General features: G+C 34.9%; 1 protein-coding gene across 1 annotated transcript in view; it reads right to left on the reverse strand.

Annotated features, from left to right (window-relative positions):
- Positions 1-2,308: 2,308 nt before the first annotated feature.
- The window catches only part of LOC131901603 (zinc finger protein 724-like), a 34,930-nt gene continuing 19,355 nt past the window's right edge, over positions 2,309-17,883 (reverse strand). The window contains exons 2-5 of the mRNA XM_059252706.1: positions 14,574-14,700; positions 14,011-14,106; positions 4,104-4,176; positions 2,309-3,590 (exon numbers count right to left, since the gene is read on the reverse strand). Of these exons, the coding sequence (XP_059108689.1) occupies positions 2,309-3,590; positions 4,104-4,176; positions 14,011-14,106; positions 14,574-14,700 (1,578 nt within the window). The remainder of the gene's footprint in view (positions 3,591-4,103; positions 4,177-14,010; positions 14,107-14,573; positions 14,701-17,883) is intronic.

Consider the following 17,883-nt stretch of genomic DNA (forward strand, 5'->3'; position numbering starts at 1 on the left):
CAAACAGAGTGTTTGAATCTGTTCTGGTCTCATCCCATGGAGGTGTCTCCTTCTCCGGGTGCTGGGATTAAAGGCCTCCCTCCAGTCAATGTGGATGAGGATATATGATATATTTCAGGTTTAAGTTCTGTAAGAAAAGATCCTACATGTCATAGTTATATTGGATCATACTGGGGCATTTATTTTTCTTTTGCTATGAAATGAATAACTTGTGAAAGTTTAAAGGTTTGTATGATTTTTCTGTGACATATAGATAGCTTTACTTTATATTATTAAACTCAAAACAGTTTATAAAATCAAATTCAGCTGCCACGGGGAACCAACATTTCAATTTACTTGGATAGAACACTCATTTTAGGTCTTGCAAAGCATTAGTAGGTTACTTGAGGAGTCCTTTTGTCAATTTTGTTGATGTGTTCAAAAATACTAGGCTCTCTGGGGTCTAGCTTGAAATCACTTAACAGTATTCAAAGAATAAGTTACATCTTTCTTAATGTTGCATATATGTATATCTCTCTACATAATCAGTTTATAGGAACCATACAGCCACAGTTCTCAACCTGTGGATCATATTCATTTGGGGGGTTCAAAGACCCTTTACCAAGGGTCATCACAGACCATTAGAAATATCAGATATTTACATGAAAATTCATAACAGGAACAAAATTGTACTTATGAAAAAGCAACAAAAATACTTTTATACTTTAAGGTGATAAATAATGAAGACCTGTATTAAAATGTCACAGTATTAGGAATGTTAAAAATGGCTATGCTACACTGAGACTCATTGGTAGTCAATATATAAACAACATCTTTTCTTTGTTTTTGTCTGTGTGTTTATATTCTTTATTCTTCTAAAATTTAATAATTGATTATTTTACATCCTGATCACACTTTCCCCTCCCTCCTCTCCTCCAACTACCTTCCTAGTTTCCCTCCACACTGTATTCCACTCCGCCTCTGTCTCTGATAAGAAAGTTGCCAGCCTCCAATGTACATAGGCTAAGCATGGCATATAAAGTTGCTGTAAGATTAAGAACTTCCCCTTGTAGTTAACTAAGAAAGACAATCCAGTAAGTAGAATAGGCTCTAAAGAGCCAACCAAAGAATTAGGAATAGACCCTTCCCCCATTGTAAGGAGTTCCAAAAATAGACAAACTACAAATATGTTACATATATGTAGAGGGTGGAGTTTGGTTCCATGAAGGCTATCTGCTTGCTTGTTAAGACTTGTGTGTTCCTAGAATAGAGAGAAAAAGGATTGTAGGAACCAGGGGGATCAAGAATTATCTTATCTCAATGTGAAAATAGAGACATAATTTGCTTAAAATAATCTTGTTGTCTCCTTCCTTTTGGAATTCACAATATTGCTATTAGCATATGCTTATTTTCACTGGTACAGTTTTCTATAGAAACTATTTTAATGATATGTTTTTATTAGCACTGTCATTTCTGGAAAATTTAATCTTCATTATACCATCCTCACACTAAATGAAGATTCATCTCATCAAGGTAAATTAAAATCAACAGAAAGTATACTACATTTATTTGGGCTTGTAAAAACAAGGAATCAATATGAAGTTAAAAACAATCATTAATATACACTCTACAAAAGCTAAAATACTGGGAAAATAATAATGATATAGAATATAAAGAATATAATAATCTCCCACAAAAGACAATATCATCATCAAATTGCAAAAAATGTTATGTCGCCAATTGGACTTTCTATTGTTGTCAATAATCATCTATTAGCAAAAATTCTTGTTTCACATTGCTGTTGTTTTAGTATTTTCAAACAAGTACTCTTTGAAATTAATGAGTTCATAGTTTAATAAAAAATATCCATAGCAAATTTTTTAATAAGCATTTAGTAATTATAAGGTCTACTCCTGAATTAACACTTCCAAATTCACATCAACGGTAGGGCTTCCTAAAGTGATTTTTGTGATATTGAATCAGGAGTGAATATTGATCAAAGATTTTGTATATTACACACATTTTGAAGGAAATTTTATTGTATAAATATAATGATACTGAAATAAATTTAATAATTATTAGAGAATTTTTAAAGATTCTTATAATTTTTCTGATGTCTTCTAAGGTGAGAGCTCATGAGAAGTATTTTTCCACATTCTTCATATTTGTAAATATTTTCTTTAGAATGAGTTCAGGGAAGATGAAGTGTTGAGGATTTGGTTAAAAAATTTTCACCTTCTTTACATTTATAAAGCTTGGCTCAGATGTGAGTTCTCTGATGAACATTAATAGAAAGCAAAGGGTAAAATACAATACATTTTCAATATTTCTATCGTTTGTCTCTAGTATGGATTCTCTGATGAACACTAAGAGAAGAGCCATGCCTAAAGCATTTTGCACAGTCACCACATTGATAAGGTTTCTCTCCAGTATGGATTCTCCTATGACATTGAAGATTGGAGTACTGGACAAAGGGCTTTCCACATTGATCACATTTATAAGGTTTCTCTCCAGTATGGATTCTCCTATGACATTGAAGATGGGAGGACTCGACAAAGGACTTTCCACAGTCATCACATTTATAAGGTTTTTCTCCAGTATGGATTCTCCAATGAATATGAAGAGATGCTCCATCCCTGAAGTACTTTCCACAGTCATCACATTGATAAGGTTTCTCTCCAGTATGGATTCTCCTATGACATTTAAGATTGGCTGACTGGACAAAGGATTTTCCACAGTCATCACATTTATAAGGTTTCTCTCCAGTATGGATTCTCCTATGACATTTAAGATTGGCTGACTGGACAAAGGACTTTCCACAGTCATCACATTTATAAGGTTTCTCTCCAGTATGGATTCTCCTATGACATTGAAGTTGGGAGGACTTAACAAAGGACTTTCCACATTCATCACATTTATAAGGTTTTTCTCCAGTATGGACTCTCTGATGAACATGAAGAGATGATCCATCTCTAAAGTACTTTCCACAGTCATCACATTGATAAGGTTTCTCTCCAGTATGGATTCTCCTATGACATTTAAGATTGGCTGACCGGACAAAGGATTTTCCACAGTCATCACATTTATAAGGTTTCTCTCCAGTATGGGTTCTACTATGACATTGAAGATGGGAGGACTGGACAAAGGACTTTCCACAGTCATCACATTTGTAAGGTTTCTCTCCAGTGTGGGTTCTACTATGACATTGAAGATGGGAGGACTGGACAAAGGACTTTCCACAGACATCACATTTGTAAGGTTTCTTTCCAGTATGTATTCTCCTATGACATTGAAGTTTGGAGGAATTAACAAAAGACTTTCCACATTCATCACATTTATTAGGTTTCTCTCCAGTATGGATTCTCCTATGACATTGAAGTTGGGAGGACTTAACAAAGGACTTTCCACATTCATCACATTTATAAGGTTTTTCTCCAGTATGGATTCTCTGATGAACATGAAGAGATGATCCATCCCTAAAGTACTTTCCACAGCCATCACATTTATAAGGTTTCTCTCCAGTATGGATTCTCCTATGACATTGAAGACTGGAGGACTTACCAAAGGAATTTCCACAGTCATCACATTTATAAGGTTTCTCTCCAGTATGGATTCTCTGATGAACATGAAGAGATAAGTACCTAGTAAAGCATTTTCCACATTTATCACATTTATAAGGTTTCTTTCCTATATGGATTCTGTGGTGAACATGAAGGGATGAACTTTTCCTAAAGGATTTTCCACATTCATCACATTTATATAGGTTCTCTCTCATATGGATTCTGTGATGAATATGAAGGTATGAAAGTTTGCTATAGGACTTTCCACAATCATTACATCTGTATGGCTTCTTTTCTGCAGTGTGACTTGAATCATTCTGAATGATGTTTGAATTGAAATCAAATAATTTATCACATTCTTTAATCTGGCAAAATTTTATTCCTGTATGCTTCATATTATCTATCTCCAGATTTGAGGATTCAATTGTTACCTTCTTGCATTCATCACCTCTGAGTCTCTCATTAATTTCTTGAGTACTACTTCCATTATACTGAATACAGTTTGAGAATTCATTAAGAATTTGGTCATGGTGTTTGCTTGTCCTATGCTTTTCTTGGCTATGTTCATGTTTGTGCAAAGAAGTGTTTGAGTACTTATGAAAAAATTTCTGATGTTCATGGATTTCAAAATGATTAACTGTTGAACAAGTATTTATGTGAGAATTACTAGGAATTACATCATTAGTAGAGTAAGTCCATGAGTTCTTTCCTTTAAAAGGTATTTCAAACTGACTATTCTGGTAATTATTTACCAAAGAAAACTTAGCAAGGTCATTATCAACATTACTAAATATATTGGAATTTTCACAATTTCTTTCCTTATGATACATATTATGCCACATTTCATTCCTAAAATATTTATGTTGATCTAAATTGTGGAAGTTGTCATATAGTGGAAGTAATTGTTCAGGAACTTCTACTGAATTTTGAGTATAGGAAATACCATACCGCTGAATATTCAAATATTTTTCTGTACTTAAAGCACTCCTTTCTTCAGGGACTATTGGAGTATCATTTAATTGCACAACACTTTTAAAATGTTGCAAAGACTTTGAAGTGTTACACTGTGTGTCCCCTTGTGAAGATCTTACATATCCATGTACATTATAACCAGGTGTCCATGCTTGGTGTGAATATTTTCCCATATAATCATTTGATTCTGAACTTGTAACTGACACAGAGTATGCTCTCTTTGGACACACTAGAGGTTCTTGATGGTTTTCATAAGTAATGCCTTTGACATGTTTCTCATAAACATCCCTCTCATGATAACATGATTCATATTCTCTTTTGTCACCATGATAATCCCAGAACTTTCTTGTATGTAACATGTTGAGACCAATAGTTTCAAATAAGCCTGCTCCTTCTTCCTGTAAAGAATCTTGTTTGTACTTCTGTTGGGAGACCTCCTGGGTCTGGTAAAACGACTGAGCTGAAAGAAATGAAAAGAAATAAACTCTTGATTTGCACAATAATTTGAAAATAATATGAGAGTATAATGCATAAAATGACAGCTGTCTGGGGAATATATCAAGTTTGTAACATAGGAAATTTTCAAAGTTTTGCTGTAGGAAATAAATGTGCTTATGATAAATGAGAGAAATTTATGGAATGTTTGACCTTCATAAGGTCATGTAACAGGCAAACATAGACAACAATTTCAGAAAAATATTGGCGCTGTCTCCCACTTGCCATGTGCATAAGGAACACATCTATTGTATTCCCTGCTATGATTCTTTCTGCTTACACAATCATAATCCAAGAGATCACACTTTTTTGTTAACACTACTCCTCCTTGGGAACATCTATTTCTTTCCCATTTCCTTAACAGGGCAACTTGGATTGCACCCCTACTCATTTTCTCTCACAAAGACAGCATAAACCAGAACCTGCTCAGTCATGTCTGCCATCTGTTCTGTATTATTACTATCCTCCATAAGAGTGAGTAAGTAGGTTGTTGCCAGCATATCCTCTCATCTACACAAAACAATTGTATAAATAATTTATAATCACCTGACTCTGTGTAATTTCCTGAACACATGATCAAGACAGAAACTACAACCTGTCCTGCTAACTCTTACAAACACTATGAAGGGCCCTGACATTCTCCTATTACTAGCAAGGGAGCACAGGACATTCCCAATTCTCCTTCATGCAAATCATGAGCACCTTTGATACCAATCTGACAACATACATTTTACACTTGTTATCAGACCGGTGGTTCCACAATATCTGCTCATCTACATTCCCTCACCAATCCATCGTTCTATCCTGTATTCTACCCCATTGCCCATATTTAGACTGATAATCTCTGTCCAGAATACTCCTACATTCACCCTTACAATGGGATGCCCATCTTGTAATTCTGCCTATCCCCTGTGCCTACTTGACACCCCACCACCCATGCTATATGTAGCCTTCACACCTAAGCTTCCCTGTATTTATTGTTGCCTGTTAAGTCTTCATTGTGCATAAAAGACACAGAAATTACAAAAGAGTTCACAGGACCACTCTTGATCACAAGTACATGATTACTATATATGATAGTTTGAATAACAATGTTCCCTAAAGTTCACACACTTGACAACTTTGTTTTCATGTAGCCACATTATTTGACTCGAAGTATGGTGTTAATGCATAAAATGTGGGACTGAGTTAGGATCTTTAAATGTAGGAACTACACACTATCTTTAGTTTCCTTTTTGGTGCTTGCTTGAAATTTGACATTTGAACATTATCTGTTCGTTCTACAACATTTACTGCCTCTTGACTTCATCTCATGGCATAATGGAGTTTTATTTTCATGGTACCTTAAGCCCAATGAAACTTTTAGTTTTATACATTTTTCTGTTAATGGTGTTTAATCAGAATAGTAATAAATCACACATAGACTATATAGAATAAAGCCAGCATTTTACCCCTGCCCCCAAAGTCCATCAGTCTCATAAAAGTATTCTTCAATCCATATTGCCATGATACAGAAGATGGAAGAACTATCATGAACACTATTAATACAGTCAAAGTGCTTAAATAAGACAGAGACAAACAGCCCAATAAAATTAATGAAGAGATACTAAAAAACCTGAGTGATGTAAGAGACCACAGAGACATAAATGAAGACAGTCTAGTCTCAAAAAAATTCAAAAACAGTATAGATTTATTGAAGAGAACTCAGTCTAAAATGAAGTTGTAACAAGAAACTAATTAGAAAAGTCAAGATAAAGCTTTATAAGTGAGACAGAAAAATAGCAAATATACTATCAAAACTCAATAAAAACAAGAAGAGTAATTTAACTGCATAACAGAAACACACACACATATTTGTATATTTAAATATAGAACTAAAAATATTACAAGGTAATGATTAACATCATAATAACATGAATATATATATATATATATATATATATATATATATATATATATATACATATGTGTTTGTGTGTGTGTGTGTAAGATAAGAATCTTACCTCAATGGCATAGATAAAATCTTCCCCAAGATCATAAAGGACAAATTTGCCAAACTCAAGAAAGTCATAACATTGCAGATACTGGAAACATTCCAACACCAAATAGGCAAAAATATATAAAGAAATAACACACAGCAAGCACTAGTTAATATACAAAACAAAACAGGAGCATTAAAATATGAAGAGGGAAAGCTGGAGAGATGGCACAGTGATTAAGAGCACTGGCTGCTTTCCCAGAGTAACCAGGTTCGATTCCCAGCATCCACATTGTAGCTCACAGTTGTCTATAATTCCATTTCCAGGAGATCTGACACCTTCACACCAATGCACATAAAATAAAATAAAATAAATTATTAAAAAATAAAATAAAATAAGGCCGGGCAGTGGTGGCGTATGCCTTTAATCCCAGCACTCGGGAGGCAGAGGTAGGGGGATCTCTGTGAGTTCAAGGCCAGCCTGGTCTACAAAGCAAGTTCCAGGAAAGGCGCAAAGCTATATAGAGAAACCCTGTCTCGAAAAACCAAAAAATAAATAAATAAATTAAATAAATAAAATAAAATAAAATATGAAGAAGGGAAATAAAAGTCTCATGTAAAGGAAAACCAATTAGAATAACGGTGTATTTCAGAGGAGAAGATACTAACCAAAAAAGCCAGGGACAGTGCAATTCTGAAGAGAATGAGGACCTATACTGACTACTGTAGTAAGCAAAACTGTCTTCTATAGTTGAAGGAGAAGGGATTTTTTATGAATTAGAAGGTATGAAATGATTCATAACATGCACACCCATAGAAAACAAAAGACAAGAAACAGTATATAAGACTGACAGGCAACTCCAGCCAGAACAGCAGATATACTAACTTCAGACCTTCACTTCAACTTTTTCTTTTCTTAATCCAATCCCACAGTCCCATCTTCAGCTCTGATAAAATGGCCTGCTGCAGGTTCCCTGCTGCCTGTGACTTCATCTCCAATGGTTAAAACACATCTTCCAATTCTAACACTATTTTTTACAACCTTTCTTGATCTCTGCACCCAACTCTGGCAGGAAGTCCCTGGAACTCCAGAGCCCCTCCTGCCAGGTAAGAAGTAAACTCCAGGACTTCACCTCTCACCATGGCTCTTTAAGTCCAACGTAATATATTCATCCCAAGCTCTAAAGCAGAACTGCAGCAGCCTCATCTTTCCCTATGTCAGAGAATTCCACAACCAATCCCTGAACCTTCCTTCTACTCCTGATTGCATTGTCCACACTCCAAATCCAGCAGAAACAAAGACCCAGGGACCCAACTGGGAAGGGAAGCAGGGAGGCAAATTGCTGATTTTCACCTTTTTCTCTGCTCTTCTAAATCTATCCCCCAAGACTCATCCCCAGATCTGGAAGAAAACACAACTTCTGAAAACATTTCTTCCCTCCTGCACTAATCTAAAAAGGATCACACAGATTTCCCCATCCAAATTTTCATCTCATAACTCATTGATTTGTTCCTACTAGAAACTACAGAAGTAATTCTCTTCAAACAGAGGCCATCCTTACTAGAGAATCAAAGACCCTAGTTGCACATTATCAATTCTGCATCCATGCTCCCATGTCCTATCTCCCAATCTCATCCTCAGACCTTTATCAGACATTCTGCTATTGACTCTACTCACTCATGGTCCACTTATTAGTGGATAAGAGCCATGATGACAATGATAACAAATCTACAATATGTTGAAGCACAAAGGGAATAAAACAGATATATCTTCTTTAGGAAGGGAAATAGAATAAACAAGTATGAATAGACAACACAGGGTGAATAGAGATGGGGTTCTAGGCAGAAGTACAGGTTGAGACTGATAAATTTAATGTCATTTGAGGTGTAGCATTGAAACAAAATTCAGTAGGAACTTCCAGAAGTATACATGAAAGATATCAAAAAATATTGCTAAATAATAGGGGAATCAAAGTCCAAAATATCTCTCTCTTATGATCTAAAACACATTTCATTATAAAAATTGTTCCAAACAATTGAATGTTAGCGAAGTAGACCAAAGTATATATCCAAACATGCCTGGCATTTGCCAGTTTTACTCCTTCCTCTCTGTGAACTGAAAATAAAGTTTAAATACTGAAGACAATAATGATATAAATCACTGAAAATTGAGACATAGGCCTAGTGCCTACAGAGAGCACTAAACCCCTATTTTCTTTGATAGAAGAACAATTTCTGCATTTTAAACAGAAACATATGCCAACTCAGCCCAAACAGCCATTTTCTTCAATGGTATTCTGCCAGCAAGATAAGGTAGGACAAAGGTGGAACAAAGATTGATCGGGCAAGTAACCAATAATTGATTTGAATTAAGGCCATTTCTCTAGATGGATACTATACCTGACATTTCTCAGATGACCATAAACTTGATACTAGAAAGCCCATGGAATTGGGATAAAACAACATACTGCTTATCTAAAGAAAGAAAAATTGTAGCAATAAAATGACTCCTCATGACATTCTGCAACACTCATAGGTGAGTGTGTTGTTTACATGTTATCAAGTAAGGTTTCTCCTAAACAATATACAAAATTATAAAGACATACAGCCAGAAATTCTACAGTGAGACCTTAAACACTCAACTCTAAATGAGATCTTTCTATCGAATACCTCCCCTCCATTGCTCAGGCAACCCTGCAGAAGAGGACTTGGAGATAGTTTAAGAGCCACAGGGATGGAAAATATCAAGAAAACAAGGCCCTCTAAATTAACATGGGGGAATTTCATATGAACTCAGAGAGAATGAAACAACAAACACAGGGACTGCACAGGTTTGTTCAAATTTTGTGTGTAAAAATTATGACTTCTGATTTAATGGTTTTATGCAATTATTGAGCATGACAATGAGTTGATCTTTGATTATTATGCCTGTTCTTTGACTTTTTTTGTTCTGTTGTTTTTTGTCTTGTAAAATTCTAATATGATAGATTTAATCTTATAAGAATTAATTTTATTATATTTAAATATAATCAAAGATTGAATTAAACCAAACCACTATTTTACATGTGAACAAGTGAACTGACACTTAACATACTGAGGCACAACATAACTTTTCGCCAATAGAGTGACACTCAGTCTATCTATAGGTCTTTCAATTTTTCAGCTGCCTTAGAATATCATAAATTGATAAAAGACTTGCCTTTCATCTCAGCATTTGAAAGGCAGAGGCAGGTGATTCTCTACGGTTATTAGGCCATCCTGATCTACATATTCGGTTCCTGGCCAATCAGGGCTACATGGTTACAGATCCTGTCTCAAAAAAGAGGAAAGGTGAGAAAAGTAAATCATATGTCCAGACAATAAAAAAATGCCAATAGCATCAACTAGGCAATGTTGTCCTGGGCAACATTAAGATAGATGGGTTTCTCCTCTGTAAAACTAGTTGTCAGCAAAGCAAACCTTGATCTTGGCCTCACTATGTCATGTCCTAGTGTAACTAACTGATAGAATTATCCCAGATGGCCCTTCAATGTGAATTACAGTCTGACTTTTTCTTAAAGTGGTCTTCACTGACTTGAATGCAGACTATGAATGGTGGCCAGAGTGCATTACCATCTGTATTTTGCAAAGTGCTCGATCTCTAATAAGTTTCTATTCAAAAACACAAAAAAAGCAAGCTGGACAGTGGTGACACATGCCTTTAGTCTCAGCACTCAGGACACAGAGGCTTTAATCTCAGAACTCTGGGGGCAGAGGCAGGCAAATCTCTGTGAGATCCTGGCTGGCCTGGACTACAGAGCAAGTTCTGGACAGCCAGGGCAGTTACACAGAGAAATTCTGTCCCCCCAAAAGCACCACATTGATAAAAAGCCTACTGAATAAAATTTATATTTTCAAAGTAGACTGAAAGGTAGAATTGTATTTCAAAGTAAAATATCATAACTCAGAGTTTACATGTGAAATTCAAAAATTCTTTTTAAGTGTAAATTATTTTAAATATAATTATATAATTTCATTTTAACATTATCCCTGCCACTTTTCTTCCAAATCCTCCCATATCTTCAAATAAATAATATAACCTCCAGTTGATAATTGTTACAGTTACATATTTATGTAAATATTTTTTCAAGTATACATACAAAATATATTACTTCAGATTGTTAGTCCAGCTTTATTGTTAATGATTATATCATTTCAGGTTTCACCAGTTTGCATTAGACAAGCACTAACAGGGATAACCCATGGCAGATGGCAATTCTCCTGGTCACAGCATTCAATAGGTATCTATCATTCTTTGATTAGAGATTTGAGATAGAGGGACACTATGAATTGGGAAACAAAAACTTGGGAAAATTTTTCAGTTATGAAGGAAGGAAAGTCAGTACAATAGGTGAAAGAGAGACTAGCAGTAACCTTAGCACCAAGCATAAGAATCATGATTCAAATTTTCTGGTATAAAATACATATTATGTGTAATGTGGATTCTATGACATTTCTTTTCCTACCTGTATCCCCTTGAATGCCATATCATCTTAGACTGACACATAAGTCCTCAAGCATAACATATAACAGATATGGAGAGAATGAGTATCCTTTATTTTCCTATTTATAGAACTGTTTTGAGCTTTCTCCATTTAAAATGTTTATGTTGGTAATTACTTGCAATAAACATATTCTATGATATGTAGATGTGTTCCTCCTACTGTTGAATTTTATAATGAAGGGGTGTGTTTGTCAAAATCCTTTTCTGAATTTAATGAAGAGATCATTTGGGCTCTCATAGACTGTTCTTCTAATGTATTACATGTATTGATTAATTAAGTTGATTCTCATTAGCATTTCTTTGATGAAGCCACCTTGATTTTAGTAGACAATTATTTTTATGTGTTCTTGAAATGGAAATATTCCATTTTTGTCTTCTAATTGCAAATGTATTGGTGTCAGTTTTTCTCTAATTATCTGGAGGGATTCTTTCCTGAATTCATCTGGCTTTCTTAAGTTGAATTTTTTTTATTGTTCTTTCTGTTCAACTTTAGAATATGCAACATAATAAATTATTTATGTCATTTGATTTATTTTTGTTAGGTTCTATGCTAAGAAATTCACTCATTTGTTTTTGATATTATACATATTGTAGGTAAATGGATGAAACTGAGAAGAATTATACTAAGTAACTTAACCCAGTAAGAAAAATACTGCATATTTTCTCAAATTTATGGATGCTAGCTTTTAAGATTATAGTCTCTATGTTTTTCCAGAGTTTTTAGCTAGCTAGTATAGGCCAAATGGGATGTTGGGATTTTCAACAGAAGGGATAATTAAAAACATCACTGTTAAAAAAAGGAGAAATTGCTGGACAGTGGTGGCACACGCCTTTAATCCCAGCACTTGGGAGGCAGAGCCAGGTGGACCTCTGTGAGTTCGAGGCCAGCCTGGGCTACAAAGTGAATTCTAGGAAAGGCGCAAAGCTACACAAAGAAACCCTGTCTCACAAAAACAAAACAAACAAAAAAAAAGGAGAAATTCAAACAGTATAAAGTCATGAAAGTGATGATAGAGTAGTGTAGAAGAGCAAATACAAAGAGGAGTAACTATGATTATAGGCTTGTTCTTGATAATCTTAAACATTTATTTATATATTTATTTACTCTATGAATATGGGCATGTATATGATTGGATGGTAGTTTTCAGAAACCTCGTTCTACTGTCTTTGTCCTAGTGATTGAACTCTGCAATTCAGATTTGCAGGAAAGTATTTTTATCTTTCTGCACCACTGGAGAAATATTTTGAAGAAACATAGACAACTATACTTCTGTAGAATCTTGTTAAAGCATGTGTATATCTAAAAACAATTTAAATGTCTTTACTATATGATGGTGTATCCAATACCCAAACTTGAAGTCATGTGCCAATAAATAATGCTATATTGTTATACCATTAGATTTGTGCATCACTCTTCCTTCACTAAAGGATCTTAATGTGGCCCGGTGGTGGTGGTGGTGGCGCACACCTTTAATCTCAGCAATTGGGAGGAAGAGCCAGGTGAATCTCTGTGAGTTCAAGGCCAGCGTGGGCTACCAAGTGAGTTCTAGGAAAGGCACAAAGCTACACAGAGAAACCCTGTTTTGAAAAATCAAAAACAAAAACAACAATGACAACAACAACAAAAAAAGCTTAATGTGAAGATTTTGGAGAACCAAACCCTACCTGGGATTCCTTTATCTTAATTCTTGCATCAGGGTTCAGGCACATATGAATAAATGGATGCAGAGAGAACATAAAGACAAAAAATGGTAAATGACTCTAGGGAAGAAGTTTACAAATAGAATAAGAGTAATGGCCATATAATCACCAAGTCTGTGAGAGCAAGGTCAAAACCCACAGAAACTCAAGACAGACAAAATCTCAGCTTGTAAAGTCAAAAGTAGAACAATAGTCACAACTTTTTGACAAGAACATGTGCAGTCCTTAGCTTTCAGGAGTCAGAAAATCAGTTTTTCATTGAGTAACATCAGTGTATATCACTCATATTCAAAGTCTTGTGTTCAGAAATAGTTGGCCAGCAAAAATCTTCAATTTTTTAATATATTTTCTGTTATTTCTTTGATAGAGAGAATGAGATGGGATGTGGGAATCAGGACATTAGGTTAGTGTGGTAAAGGGATAGTATGCAAGAGGTAAAAGAAATAACAATAAATTGATCCAGAAATATTGTAAAAATTTTCAAAAAATACAGAAAAACACTAGAATCACTGTCATAGAGGAAAAAATCCAGGCATTTATTGGAAAACAAAGCACCACAAACATTGTCAAATTGCTATTGGCATTCCAAATTTCACCTACTCACTATTCTGAATAAATGAGGGAAAATCATGTAAAATTCTCTGTGTGCTTGATCCTAGTATACAATTCTAAATGAAATTCTCAGGCATCTCTTCTCGTGAGGATCTAGGCTAATCCAAATGAAGTCATTATTTGTTTCTTTCTTTGTACTTGACAAATGAACCAGTTCCCTTCCAACTTACCTGAGTCTCTACCTTCTACTTCCCCTATGTTCATGATCCAGGGTTCTTTGTTCTGTTCAAGACAGGTGACTAGCTCTGGTTTTGATACAGAAAGGCCTGTGAATTAGAGGAGAGATATGAAAATTAGTTAACATGATGTGGAAAAGTGTTGGGATCTAACACAGGCTTATACTTGGTGGACATGAAGTTACATAAAGAAAGGCTCATAAGTGGAGTCTTTTTATTATATACTTGACAGGTTCTGTAGACTTTTAAGAAAACTTAATGTTCATTTTGTATACATTCAACTTTCCTTTAATTTCCCCATTATAAAAACAAAACTGTTGGAATCAAACTGTATTCACAAATTATTGTGACTGACTGCAAATATTTGGATTTAAGGAACTATTAGGCTAAATTAAAAGGCCATTTAAAATTTAAAATAAGAAAAATTTCAGTCACTATTACACGCACTGAAATGTAGAAATAATTGGAATTCATTGATAGAAAACATTTCAAATACTAATACAAGTTGCTAGACATTCCTAGTGTTAAGCAGCAATCGTAAAAGAATTTATTCTCACCGACAGAAACCAGGTTGCTGTAGTTCTCCAACATGACCTCTCTGTATAAATCCCTCTGAGAAGTGTCCAGGCATTCCCATTCCTCCTTGGAGAAACTGATGGCCACGTCCTTGAAAGTCAATGGACTCTGAAGTGAAAATTCAAATTTTCTTTGTTACATTGGTTTGAGTCCTTATTTGCCCCACAAAAGAGTATTTAACTAAATAAATCCCTATATTATCAGTAATCAATCTTCAATTTTCAAATGTTATATATTAAGAGGGAGGATGTTGTGACACTTTCATGAGATCAAAGTGCCCAACATTTAAACATTTCATGAAATATGTGCCTTTTCTCAGTGATAACATCTGAAGTCATCTTCAGTATGAATTGAGTTTCAATATTCATCTCTAATATCAGAAAATTTATAAATACTTCAGATCATGAAGTCATGTAGAAAAGTCATATTGGGAAATAAAAGAGGCAGGAAAGAATTAAAATCAGGATGTAGAACAGAAATGACAGTGATAATAATTTATTTCAAAAATATAAGAAAATATAAAAATATAGTTTTTGTAAGAGGTTTTGAGAGCTCTGCAAATGAAGCACTTATGTGTGGAATGTCAATCTGTCCCATCCTTGTGCAACCATTTACCTGAGAACATGCCATCTGTTCTTCCCCTTTCCTATGGATCCCGTCAGGAAGTTTATATTTTTATTTTTTACTTTATTTTATTTTATTTTATTTTATTATTTTTTTTTTTTGGTTTATCGAGACAGAGTTTCTCTGTGTGGTTTTGGAGCATTTCTTGGAACTCACTCTGTAGCCCAGGCTGGCCTGGAATTCACAGAGATCCACCTGCCTCTGTCTCTAGAATGCTGGGATTAAAGGTATGTGCCACGACTGCTTGGCCAGGAAGTTTATCTTAAAGTTTCATTTTTCTGATACTATTCTGTATGCAAAGGTATCAGCAGCTGTATTCCCTGCTACCACACTCAGAGACCAGAAAGCAGGTAAAAAAAAATGTCTTCAATCAGTGATTTGGGACATAGCAGAGATGCAGAGATCATGAATTTTTACAGAGAGATCAAAACTTAATTTCTCCTTTTCTGCATTGAGAGGGTCTGTTATTCCAGCAGATCATGGCAATTTCTACAAGTTGGGTAGGCGGCCTCACCACCCTGCTTTTTACTGTGCACAGACATTTTAAATTGAGTCTGAACACAATTGTAAGAATTGTAGTGACCCCTTCCTCACATTCCATTTCCTTAACATCATTAATTAAAACATAACAGACACCTGTATTTGAAGTAGTGCATGGAATCTGAGCCGTAGCCTCAACTTAATGTATTTCTCACCCTGGCTTAAGTAATACACTTGCCTACAACCAAGGCACAGTAGAAAATTGATACCTCAACAGTGTCTCTAATGAGGCATTCCCTTTAGTTTCCATGTTTCATTCTACAATTCTACTATTTTTCAGTTTTGCAGAAAAACTTGATTAGATTCTCTCTTAAGTTTATTTTAAATAGTGAAAATCCTTCTTTTGGATTCACTTGCAAACACTGTATCTAAATAATGGCATCCTTGCACCCAGGTTAATATTGTTGGTCGTTAATGAAGACACTTCAACTCTTACCACCTAAAATTTCCTTGTTCAGACTTATTGATTGTTTGTGAAATCAACATGAATATAAATACACTTTGCCTACAAATTCTCCATTAGTTCATTTGTTCAAAAATGTACTCTATAACCATAGGATGTAATATTGCATCAGCTCTCAGGTGAGTGATTGTTAGCATGTGTCAGCGCAACAGAAGGGCATTGCAAGTTCTCTGTAGGGTTAATAGATAGGAAGAAGAAACAATGGAATAGACTCTCTGAATCCAGCCACAAAACAGAACAATAAACAGAAGAAAACTTGACTGATAGAATAATTTCATACCACATTATGACTGGCAAATTCCATTTGGAAGTTTGTATTACATTTAAATACCTCAACCTAGTATATAACACAGTATGTCTTTCATAGAAATAATAATTTAAACATTATCCATTCACAGGAAGACATTCCATCCTTTTTCATAGTGCCTCTTTCTTCAACAGTCTTGTACTGAGCAAATAAATACCTGAGTAAAAGGATCATGGAACATAGTTTCTTTCTCATTTGTATGATATGACTCAATTCCATTTTCTAAGGACATAAGTATGCATGTATTTTTGTATATCAAATGAGAATACTATGCATTAATGCAGAGAATTTATTTTGAAAAATAAAGTGAGAAAACAGTGGAAAGTAGCACACACTCATGTGACATGCATTCAAAATCTTCACCTTGACAACCGCATCAGAAATAGAAAAAAAGAGCCTTGTAAAAACTTTGAGATAATGTAAATGTTTGGGATTACCACAAAAGAAGCATTTGTAGGAGAACAGGCAACAAATCTCACCTCCATACACACATTTACCTTAGAAAAAGCCATCTCTTTTTTCCCTTCCATCTGGATCCTCTCAGGAAACTTTATCTCAAAATTTCATCTTTCAGATAATATTTGTGGTTTCAAAGCAAGAAAACCCTTGTATACTTTCTACCACACTAAGAGACTGGAAGGAGGATCAAAAAGCTCACTCTCTGTACTTTATTGGAGCAGTGATGTAGAAAAACATGAGCTCCCAGAAGCAGACAAAACTCAGCTTTCTACTTTCATGCATTCATGTAGGTAGACTGTTTGACCAGCATGAATGACTTTAGTACAGTTCTGGTAACATGGTTAAATTGACTTGCTAGAGATAGCAGAATCAGGTGGGCATTTCAAATTGATGCTGAGCACAGCTGACATCGAGAAGCATTAATGAATCTCACATTTTCTTACTCTGAGGTGGTTGATTAAAGCAAAATGAGGCTTCCATGGAAGATAACACACAGTATCTATACGGTATCTATGATGAAAGTAATTCTTCAACTGGGTAAAAAAAATATAGTTGTGTCCAAGAAGCATAAAGACAATGTATTTCCCTCTAAAGTCTCCACTGACATTTCCATTTGTTACCATGATACTATTTATAATATTAAGATTCTGCAACTTTGCAGTGATTAAAACATTTCACAAATTTATTTTCATAATGACATTAATTTACCCAGGAACACTATTAAGTAATTATGGGTGAAAAATGAGGAGACGGGCACTGGTGTTACATGCCTTTAATCCCAGCATTCAGGAGGCAGAGCCTGGTGAATCCCTGTGTGTTTGAGGCCAGCCTGGGCTACAAACTGAGTTCCAGGACAGGGTCCAAAAGCAACATAAAGAAATCCTATCTTGAAAAATCA

The sequence above is a fragment of the Peromyscus eremicus genome, unplaced genomic scaffold, assembly GCF_949786415.1.
Source record: "Peromyscus eremicus unplaced genomic scaffold, PerEre_H2_v1 PerEre#2#unplaced_115, whole genome shotgun sequence".
Classification (NCBI taxonomy): domain Eukaryota; kingdom Metazoa; phylum Chordata; class Mammalia; order Rodentia; family Cricetidae; genus Peromyscus; species Peromyscus eremicus.